The 10,601-nt window shown below is 56.9% G+C and overlaps 1 protein-coding gene and 1 long non-coding RNA gene across 4 annotated transcripts; one reads left to right on the top strand and one right to left on the bottom strand.

Annotated features, from left to right (window-relative positions):
• Nucleotides 1–392: 392 nt before the first annotated feature.
• On the bottom strand, nt 393–6,211 carry SIVA1 (SIVA1 apoptosis inducing factor). 3 transcript variants are annotated; one of them, XM_005562346.5, is made up of 4 exons: nt 6,022–6,211; nt 3,620–3,814; nt 2,688–2,844; nt 393–616 (listed from the first exon to the last, which is right to left on the bottom strand). In XM_005562346.5, exons 1-4 carry the CDS (start codon nt 6,137–6,139, stop codon nt 559–561), a joined length of 528 nt encoding a protein of 175 aa, XP_005562403.1. In that variant the 5' UTR covers nt 6,140–6,211; the 3' UTR covers nt 393–558. The 3 variants fall into 3 exon arrangements, with proteins under 3 accessions (XP_005562403.1, XP_045253030.1, XP_005562404.1); XM_045397095.3 differs by lacking the exon at nt 6,022–6,211 and adding an exon at nt 4,824–5,096; XM_005562347.5 differs by lacking the exon at nt 3,620–3,814.
• Nucleotides 6,212–6,534: 323 nt separating this feature from the next.
• LOC141407342 (uncharacterized) lies at nt 6,535–10,573 on the top strand. The gene is made up of 2 exons (XR_012416186.1): nt 6,535–7,479; nt 9,283–10,573. It is a non-coding gene; the product is annotated as an uncharacterized lncRNA (long non-coding RNA).
• Nucleotides 10,574–10,601: the final 28 nt, after the last annotated feature.

Below are 10,601 nucleotides of genomic sequence, written 5' to 3'. Positions count from 1 at the left end.
GGGTCTGACCACACAGGCACCAAAAAAGTAAACTAGACACCAAGATGTGATGGATCAGGTGTGAATGACAGTGGCATCTGGGGATGGTGTGCGAGTATCACCTCTCTCCACGAGGGTCTAGTACACTGGTTGTGTACCCTGGAGCCAGACCTGGGTCCTTTCTCCCCATTACCAGTTGGGCAAGCTGGGGAGGAGCGTGCTCTGGGCTGAGATTTCCCATCTGTAGCAGGAGGCGAGTGAGGGGCCTCACACAATGCACAGTGGGGTCTCTCGGAGCTGGTGGGTAGACAACAGGTGCAGCAGGCCCCGCCCACTGTCTGTTTCTTTGGCCATCCCAGGTGGAGGGTCACAAACTCCACCCTCAGAAGTGCTGACAGACAAGAGTCCTCTTGTGCAAATATAAAGAGGTTTATTCATTCTGTCATTAGGATACAAAATAGAACATGTAAAAGGCCTTCCCACTGACCCCACAGTTCAGTGTGAACACCGAGCGCTCGTCCAGGGAAGGCTGCCATGCATGGTGTGGCTCTCCGTGAAGGCAGCCGGCTTGAGCCAGCCTCAGGTCTCGAACATGGCGCAGCTGGTGCACAGCACTTTCTCGTACATGTCACTGCAGCTGCGACAGCGTCAGGGAGGGGAGAGAAAAGCTGCTGTCAGGGGCTGAATTGTGTCCACCAGTCCCCACCATTCAAACACGTCAAAGTCCTAACCCAGAACACTTCAGGACAAGACCTTATCTGGAGACAGGATGACTGCCGGCAGAATCAGTCTAGATGATGGCACTGATGTAGGGGCCCTAAGGCAACACGACCAGCATCCTAAAAAGACTACCACGTGAAGAGAAGGACACAGAGAAGGAAGACATGAAGCTACAGGGAGCGGGCAGCTGTCTACAGGGAACACCAAAGATAACAGTAGACGCCAGGAGAGGTCAGGACAGGTTTCCCATCACAGCCCCAGAAGGAACCAGCCCTGCCAGCACCTTCCTCTCAGACTTCCGGTCTCCAAAGCCGTGTGGCAGTACCTCCCTGCTGTCTAAGCCACCTGGTCTGCGAACTCAGGTACAGCAGCCCTAGCTGATTCCCACTGCCAACCAATTTACATGGAGCCCAACCTGGGTTTCCAGTAGGATAGAAGCTCTCCAAAGAAACCTCCAGATGACCTGCCAGAATTCACCGAACCACAGTGGTCTACACTGAAGCACATCAAACAGTGCTTTCTTCTGATGTATCAAGACTAAGGGTAGGGCCGGGCATGGTGGCTCACGCCTGTAACCTCAGCACCTTGGGAGGCCAAGGCCGGAGGATCACCTAAGGTCAGGAGTTTGAGACCAGCCTGGCCAACATGGTGAAACCCCATCTCTACTAAGAATACAAAAATTAGCCGGGCGTGCTGGTGCACACCTGTAATCCTAGCTACTTGGGAGGCTGAGACAGGAAAATTGCTTGAACACAGGAGGCAGAGGTTGCAGTGAATCAAGATCACGCCACTGCACTCCAGCCTAGATGACAGAGTGAGACTCTGTCTCAGAAAAAAAAAAAAAAGCTCTAAGGGTAAAGGTGAGAGAAACCAGCAAAACACAGGGAGAAAGTGATGAAGAGAGACGTTGCGAGGAAACAAGACCGGCAATGGCTATCCCAAACACGATAGGACCATGGAGTCAACAAGGCAGCCAGAACTGCTTGCCACCCGGTGTTGCAGAGTTTGCCAATAGTACTGTGGGTGAGCCGGGAAGACAGCCCCTTCCCTGCCACCAGAAGCCAGCTGGAGAGCCCTGCAGAGGATGGGCAGGATGCCCTGCAGATGATTCCTAACCTGGATGGGGTGCGTTACCCCACTCCTGCCCATGTTGAAGCCATGGGAGCCAACCACAGGCACGCGGCGCTTCTCCCTGGTGCTGCCCACCCTCTGCCCAGGCCTCGCCATCTCCAATGAGTCAGGCCTCTGCCCTGACTGAAGAAAGGCTCGAGACAAAGGACTCGAGATGTAACATGTGGTTTCTATTTTAGATGGACAATTTCAGACACTGTTTGGACTAAGCTTGCTTTGGGTCTACAGAGCCAGTTCCACATGTGTCCGGATGAAGTCATCTTTCTCAAGGGGCAGGGCAAACAGGCTCCACACTGTCCACTCCCACCCACCAGCTCAGTGGCCCCTGTGGTGAGAACGCCCCTCCCCACCTTAGGAGTAAGGACAGGATCCAGCCAGCTGCAGCAAACCCACCCACAAATGGGAGACTATGCAAACATTCCACTTCCTGCCTGAGAGGGTCTACAACCAAACAGCACGCATGACTGTGGCGAAGCTGCAGTGTGCACCTGTGTCACCAACCAGGGGCTTCTCAGACAGTGAGGAGGACCGGGAGGGGGGTGCTCAAAGGCCAGAGGAGGAGGAGGTGGGGGCGCTCAAAGACCAGAACAGGAAGCGGCTGAAGACAGGGACCGGAGCTGGATACACAGCAGGTCATCTGTGAGGTTGAGCTTTCCCTTAGAGAGGATTACTACCACTAAAGTTGGGCCAAGCATCTATTGCCACCATGTCCCGTTAGGCAATGCCAGATGGCACTGCATCAGGTGCCACACATGTGGGAGCTCTGGGCCCTTCCCAACATGGGTGACCCACCTGTCCCCCGTCACAGCTTTCTGGGGTTACGGGACCTCAGCAGCTCCAGGGACTGAAGTACTTACTCCACGAGGCCACACAGGGTACAGGCCACAGAGCCACAGCCCCAGCAGGTGCGCACACACCGCCCGCACAGGGCTCGCTCACACTGGCTGCAGACGGCCTTCCCATCTACGGCTCGCACACATGAGGAGCAGGCGATGGACACTATCCCGGATGGGTCTGTGAGGAAGAAACGCCATGCTGTCAGCCTGCAAGGAGACGGGAGTTTCCGGGACTGCTGGGCTACCTGCCTCCATGCACACCTGAGGGCAGAGGGCTCCGACCTGCTTACCCCATCCTCACCCACACTGGGTCCTTCTGACAACCCAGAAGCCTGGCACAGTGCACAGGACCCCGTTTCACTAGCGAGATCCAACGTGAGACATGCCTGCAGGTGACTCCAAGTTCAGTGCTCCTTCCCTCACCAGGTCCCTCTGCTACCTGCTGGAAGGATCATTCTTCCCCTGCTGCTTGTCGAACTCCATGTGTCCCATCTGGGTCTCAAAGTGTGGCCCACTGCCTTACTGGTTAACCAAGAGGTGCCTGAGCTCCTCCCAGACACACCAACCAGCCTTGAGGTAGGGTCGGGGACTGCATTTCTGACCAGCAACACAGGTGATGCTCTGAGACCCACACTCCACACTGCACAGGGATGGGAGCGGCGTGTTTCCAGCCATGTGGGACCATTCCAGGGGGCTGCACGCGGAAAGCAGATGGGATACCCAGGGAGTCTCTGCTGCTTTTCTGGCCCAGTAGTTAGAAACTGTTTAATCACTTCCAGTCTTGAATGTGAGACCTCCTGATAACAGGAGCCTTCTGAGCCAGAAGGCCAAGCTCTAGGTCAGACTCCTGCTTCCCCAGGGAGGAAAAGCCTGAGCTTGCAAATGAAGAAAAGTGCCTGTGCCACCACCTGCTCTCAGTGCCACAGCCACGAAGGGCTGCTGGTGCCACTCACCAGCTTCGGAGGCCTGCCCAAGGCTCCTGATCAGGCGGCCGTCTGGTCCAATCAGCATCTGCCCACGTGCAGCCCTCGGCGCCCCTGTAGGGCCAGGCTTTGGGGACTCTGGCAGGTGAACGACGGCACAGCCTTCATCCCACACATGGTCCAGGTAGGCCTGGGCCCCGAGGAAGAGGAGTCGCTTGGTCTTCTCTGGGGGAAGACAAATCATTCTCACATCCTTCACTGTGTACCAACGAAGCCCCTGCATGGCCACTTAGTCTTTCCAGCCTCACATGAACCCCATCGTCCTCCTGTGTGCCCTCTGTCACCCAGTGACCCCAGCCTGTGTTGTGCCCTGGCGAGCTGGGTCCTGCTCTGCCTCTGAGAATGCTCGTGCCTCCCTTCCTTACCTGGCTTAGTTGTCATCTCCTCCAGGAAGGCTCAGGCCCTGCAGCCCCACCTGTGCCTGATGCAAGGGTTCCCTCTCCTATCACTCTGCTCACTTTCGGCAACTCACGGCCGGCCTTGCCTCACTGAGCTTGTTCCCCTTTCTCCCTTTTCTGCTTCCCCAGCACTCCTCACCTGGAAAGCAGGCTCTGTGGAATGCACAGAGGGAGCTCTGCACTGTGGAGCACTAATTCACAAAGCTTGTCACTGCCAAGGAAGCAGCCAGAAGCTTGGAGCTGGGCCTGCAGCCTCTGGCCAGCGCACACCCCCTTCGCCTGCTACAGAGTTGCTGGCAAGACAAGCATCCCAGAACCTTCCAGATCTCGTTCTAGAATACCCACCCATCCCTGGGAGCAGTGATTTTCCATCAGGCCACAGTTCAGTCACTGGGGGAGGTTCCAAAAATCAGATGCCCAGGACCAGACCCAGAAATGCTTTGTTTTTGCTTTTTTTTTCCCACCTCATTATAACACAGTAAAGGCAGAGATCCCAGAAACTCTATGTGGCTTTACATGAAATGGGCAGCAATAATAGTGGGTAACTCAAATGGAGTAGCTGATGCCAGCCCACAACACCCTGCACCTCTTCCTTCTGGCCCCCCATACCTTCCCCCATCTATAATGGGAAAGGAATGGGACAGACATGTGGTGAGGCTAATCCTTGTCCTTAAGGCCTTGTGGACAATTCGAGGTTAAGAGATCAGGGTGACAGCTGTGGCCTGGAATTTGGAAACTGTCACACAGTTCAAAGTAGGTGTCCTGCATTTACCTACTTTGTAAAGAGTAAAGAGCCAGACTGAGCCAGGCCCCGTTTCCATCTTCCTTTCTTGCCTGCACAGTGTTTGAATTTTTCAACTGTCCTGAGAGGGCAGGCGCCTGCAGTCCAGCCACAGTTCCCATGGCATCATTCCTCTTAACTCCGCATGGCCCGGGATAGCACTCGCTTGCACAGCCCTAGCACACTGGAGACACGGCACACAGGAACCTCGGGAGGAAGCGTCTTTCCTTCATCCCCAAGGCACAAGCGGCACCAGACAAATCACACCCCCCGGGTCATCCTCTAACGGCTCTACAGGTGCAGACCTTGTGCCCCAACCACTAGGCAAGGTAAGCTCCACTTTGCACCTGCCCCAGGGTATTAATCATCCCAGTCAGAGTGATGATCAATAAGACCAACACGCCTGAAATCCAAGGGAGAAAGCCAGAGAAGGCCTGGGAGCTCACTGCCCTCACATCCCACCCAGAACTGGACATTCCAGCCACACGGAGTCCTACTTCGCTCTCCTGCTGCCTGGCTTCTGCCTCGGCCTCTTCCGTCCCTGCCTCTGCCTGATTAACTCGCACTCTCCCCACAGCATTCGGCTCAGACTCTGTTCTTCCGAGAAGCCTTCCATGCCGTCCCTGCAGGTGCGACTGCACAAACCTGTGCCTGCCCGGATCACCTGTGGCGATTCCTTCTCCTGCTGGTCTCCCCAACTAGGTTGCGGAGCTCCCGGGAGACGGGACACATCTGTCTTGCCCGCCTTTGGTCTCCCAGGACAGCCGCAGTGCCTGGCAGGGGCGGCGCGCTCCATGAATACCTCTTGGGTCAGGAGGGGCACTCTTCAGGTTAACTCCATGCAGGACGCCCCGCTCCCCGACCTCTCCCAGGGCATCCTGCACGGGACAGTCCTGAAGAAGCACCAGGCAGCTGCCGCTCACTGAGGGGCGGCGACTAACTGGGATCGTGGAAGAGGGCACGGGGACTAAGGGCAGCGACCCTCTTCTTTCAGGTTGTTGGACAAGGTGGGTGAACGCTGGGGTCCTCACATCCCCCTCACTGACTCCAGCCCTGGGCGTGGCCAGCTTGTGTAACCGCGGCCAGAAAGCAGGGCCCTCGAGCCCCCCGCTCAGGCCTCAGAGGAGACACTGAGGTCCGGCCCGTTCCAGGCCCCGACGCAGTGGACCCTCGGCAGCCCTTCCGGCACTCACCGAAGACCTCCTGCGAGTAGCGCTCGGCACACACGCCGCGGCTCACCTCCCTCTGGCCCACGCGGACCTTGAGCTGTAGCGGGGCCGCGTCCGCGAAAGGGCAGCCCCGCTTGGGCATTGCCTCGGGGCCGGGAGCTACGCAGCCCCCCGGCCGCCAGCCCCTTACCAACGACGCAGTGACGTCACAGCCGCGCGCCCATCCGCGGGCGTGAGCGGGTTTGAGGCAGAGGAAGCGACGCGGCGCGTGATAGGCTGCGGGTGAAGTGGGGGGCGGGGCTCCTGCGCGGAGCGGCGCGGGATAGGCGGAGGACGAGATCGGGGGTGGGACTCATATGCCGGTGTACTGGATTCGACCGCGCGGGAAAGGCCAGGGGCCAGGTTGAGGATCAGGGTGGGCGGGTCTGTGGGAGGGATTTGTGCGCACGCGGCTCAGGATAGGCGGGAGGACAGTCTAGGGGCGGGGTTCCTATGCAGTGCGAAGCGAGGTAGGCTGGGAATCAGGTCAGGGGCGGCATTCGGCTGCGCGGGAAGAGCCAGCGGGTGAAGCCGAGGGTCAGGACGGTGCAGCAAGGGCGGTGCGTTTAAGGGGCGGAGCTTGTGCATCGGGGGCGGGCCTCGTTTGAGGATCGGCGTGGGAAACGCCAGGGCGACGTCGGAGCGGGTCTAGTTTGAGGAACGGCGCGGGATTGGCCAGGGGACGGCCGGGTCGGTGGCGGGATTCCTGTCAGCTTTTGTTTGATGCCTAAACAGTGGACACTGGTTATAGTTCCTCATTTACTTCTCCGAAGTTAAGGGGCAGTCCGCTTTTTCCTAGCTCTTTTTTCCTTTTAGAGACAGGGTCTCGCTCTGTCACCCAGACTGGAGTGCTGTGGTAGTCTCGGCTCACTGCAGCCTCCGCCTTCCGGGCTCAGGCGATCCTCCCTCCTCTGCCTCCCGGGTAGCTGGGACCGCAGGCGCGCGCCTCCGCGCTCCGCTTTTTGGTTTTGGGTAGGAACGGGGTTTCGCTCTGTTGCCTCGGCTGGTCTAGCTCCTCGCTGTGGCGGTCCCCGCCTTCCGGAAGTAAAGGCGTGTGGGGGCTGCGCTCGGAGGGCCGCGTGCGGCTGCCGAGCGCCCCCGGGCGGGGGTGTGTGGAAAATGTTCTTGCACAGCGGGGTCGTCTGACTTGGGGTCCCCAGGCCGCGCGGTGCACCCGCGTCGTCCCTTCTCCGGGGTTCTGCTCACCAGAGGCGGCTCTCCCCTGCCCGGCGGGTGCAGAACCGACGCGTCCTGTGGCGTGGGCTTCACCTTGGACTATGTTCTCCTCGCGGCTCGGTCGGCGCCGCCTCCCGTGTGAGGAGCTGACGCCTGGAACCCTGCAAACCCATCCCGCGTGACACCCGCGTCGCAGCTGCCCGCACCCCCTCGGAGGCAGCGCACTCCTCCCTGGCCACGGGTGGCCGAAGCCCCACCAGCCTCCAGGTCAGATGTCCTTGGTGGGGGGCGGGATCCAGCATTCTCGGCTCTTCCTTGCCACTTCGCCGGCATAATGGAGAATTCCTTCCGCTTTAGGGAAATGACTTGAAAGTTGCTCAGTTGGAGTCACGTGTGACTAAACACACATTTGGTTTATCCCAGAAATAGATGAAATTCTCAGAGAGGAGGATTCTTTTCAATCTCATAGATCGTGGGGATTTCTAAAGATTTCCCTGTGTTCAGACTTCAAACTACCCTAGGGTCGCATCACCATCGTGGACAGATACAGAACCTCGGGCAGGTTGTGGAGCGGGGCTGTCCCCCGGGCCGTATGCCGGTTCCTCAGAGGCTGCTGGGCAGGACTCTGCTGCTTCAACAAACTTGCCTGGCTAACACCACCCGCTCGCCCTTGAATGCCTTCCTGGGCGAAGCCATGAACCCTCCAGGGTTAAGCCCCAATTTGGGGCTCACCTGCCCTGCGTCAGATGGATACTTAACTTGTAAAGAAACTGGTAGCTGTCCAAAGTGCTAGGAAAAAGGAAAATTCATTAAACAAAATCATTGTCATAATTTTCCTCTAATCGGTCTTGAGGTTTCTTCTGGAGAGTGGCTGTAAACTTTGGCCCTGCCCTGACGGGGCTCTGGGGCCGGTGGGCGTGGGGTTAGTGTGCCCTCGTGGGATGCCTCCTGACCCTGGCTGATGGCCTCAGGCCTGCGTATCCAGCCGTGCTGGCATTCCTCTCACCAGCAGCTTGCTTCTAGGCCTTGGCAGGCAGCCTGTGGCTTTTGTCTGAGCCGTGATCAGTTCATTGCTATCATGATGGCCTCTCTGGGAGATCCCTGACCAGGAGGAGAGTGAGGTTTGGGTGCGAGGGTCAGGTGAGAGCTGGAGGAGGCAGCGCAGCAGAACACATGAAACCGCAGAGCGGGTGTGTGACTCACGGGGCTGGAGGGAGGAGGCAGCGTTCCTCACAGGCCAGCGGGAAGGGGGAGCCTTGGGGAACAGGCAGGCCCAGCCAGAGGATGGGTAGCGAGCCAGTGGCCTGTGCACCAAATCTGTATTGGGGTCCAGGGTGTTACCCAAGCGCATTTCCTGTGGGGTGTGGTTTCGAGCCAGCAGGCGTCAGCTTCATGGTATCTTGCTGTGACTGGGTGGTGGTCACTGTGGCATGTCTGCACAGTCCGTGAGGGGTGTGGGGGTCAGGGGCCGAGTCCAGTAGGTTGTATCCAGGTGTCCTATAGGGAGCTGGTCACCAGCAAGCAGGTGTATAAAGCAGAGATCTGGGTGGACCACCCTGGGGAACTGGGAGGAGGTGAGGAGCTAGAAACTGTCAAGAATGACTGAGCTAGGCCGGGCGCGGTGGCTCAAGCCTGTAATCCCAGCTTTGGGAGGTCGAGATGGGCGGATCACGAGGTCAGGAGATCGAGACCATCCTGGCTAACACGGTGAAACCCCATCTCTACTAAAAAAATATAAAAAACTAGCCAGGCGAGGTGGCGGGCGCCTATAGTCCCAGCTACTCAGGAGGCTGAGGCAGGAAAATGGTGTAAACCCGGGAGGCGGAACTTGCAGTGAGCTGAGATCCGGCCACTGCACTCCAGCCTGGGTGACAGAGCGAGACTCCGGCTCAAAAAAAAAAAAAAAAAAAAAAAAAAAAAAAAAAAAAAAAGAATGACTGAGCCCTGCTTCTGTACCAGAAAGTCCAACTTTTCTTCCTAATGGATGCCATTCTGAATAAATCTTATCATAAAACGATAATAATTCACTACAATTATCACTAATTTGTCTTTTACCCATGTATTCAACAGAGACCACTCTGACCCCATCTACACTGGGGCTGTGTTATTGATACAAAGTGGAGAGAGCCCCTTACCATAAGCACTCAGACCCTCCAAACATCTGCTACTGAAAAGAAGGGAGTGGAGACCCGAATGATTGGCCTGGCTGTCTGCACTAACCCACCACTCAGTCGCCAGAGCCTCTTGGCTCTGGTCCACGTGGAAGTGAGTGAGTTGGTGCTGGGGGAGAAGTATTTCCCCTCTGCGTTGGTGTCTTTTTACCCTGTGAAACGCCTGCCGGGATTCCATCCCGAGAGGGAGGAAAACGATGACAATTAGTGTTCTGGTGGAAGATTTAGCACCTACTACAAAACAGAGGTTTGAACACCTATTTTGCAGCTCTCAAATTTCTATTTAAATGACTTGACTTTGACGGCCCGGTGCAGATACCAGGGCCCAGTGGAGAAAGCCCTCAGCCCCCTCTCCCCAGGAGCTTACCCCTGCCTCGAGGCTCCCTTTTTGTCTCTCTTGCTATGTTATGAAAGGAGAGCATCTGGGAACACTCAAAGGCTGACTTATGCCTGTGTGTCCCACCCTATCCCAAGGTGGCTGTGCTGCTGAGGGACTCAGGCCTGAGGAAGCAAGTGCCCGTGGCCTGGGGCAGGGCCATGCAGTTGCATGGCTTTCCTGTCGCTCAGGTCACTGAGGGCTGTTCTTGGCACTGTCTAGAAAAGTTGCTTGAATCCCTGGAGTCACAGTAATCTCATAACCCAGCCTATGCCCCCGGGCCCCTGCCGTGTGAGTAGAGCCTGCTGAACTTCCCGTGCTAGTGAGACCGGCTGACAGCCACAGTGCTCAAAAGTCAGGGTCTAACCCCACCAGCCTGGCCTTTCTGTAGGATTCCCTGTCTTTGAAAGGATACTGGAACGGCAGTTGTTTTTCTAAACTTACTCCGAATTCTGAGCCACCGCACCTGGCCTAAATATGTTTTTTTAAAACTAAACACACTGGTGTGGTGGCTCCCGCCTGTAATCCCAGCACTTTGGGAGGCTGAGGCGGGCGGATCATGAGGTCAGGCGTTCGAGACCAGCCTGGCTAACATGGTGAAACCCCGTCCCTATTAAAAATACAAAAATTAGCTGGGCGTGGTGGCAGGCGCCTATAATCCCAGCTACTCGGGAGGCTGAGGGAGGATAATCGTTTGAACCTGGGAGGCAGAGGTTGTGGTGAGCTGAGATTGTGCCACTGCACTCCAGCCTGGGTGACAGAGCAAGACTGCATCTCAAAACAAAACAAAACAAATAAACAAAAAAACCATATTTAATTCACTTGGTCTCTTATATGGGCTT

This window comes from Macaca fascicularis, chromosome 7 (assembly GCF_037993035.2).
Source record: "Macaca fascicularis isolate 582-1 chromosome 7, T2T-MFA8v1.1".
NCBI classification, from domain to species: Eukaryota; Metazoa; Chordata; class Mammalia; order Primates; family Cercopithecidae; genus Macaca; species Macaca fascicularis.
Note: the sequence above shows the minus strand (reverse complement) of the source record. Positions and strands in the feature narration are given on the sequence as shown.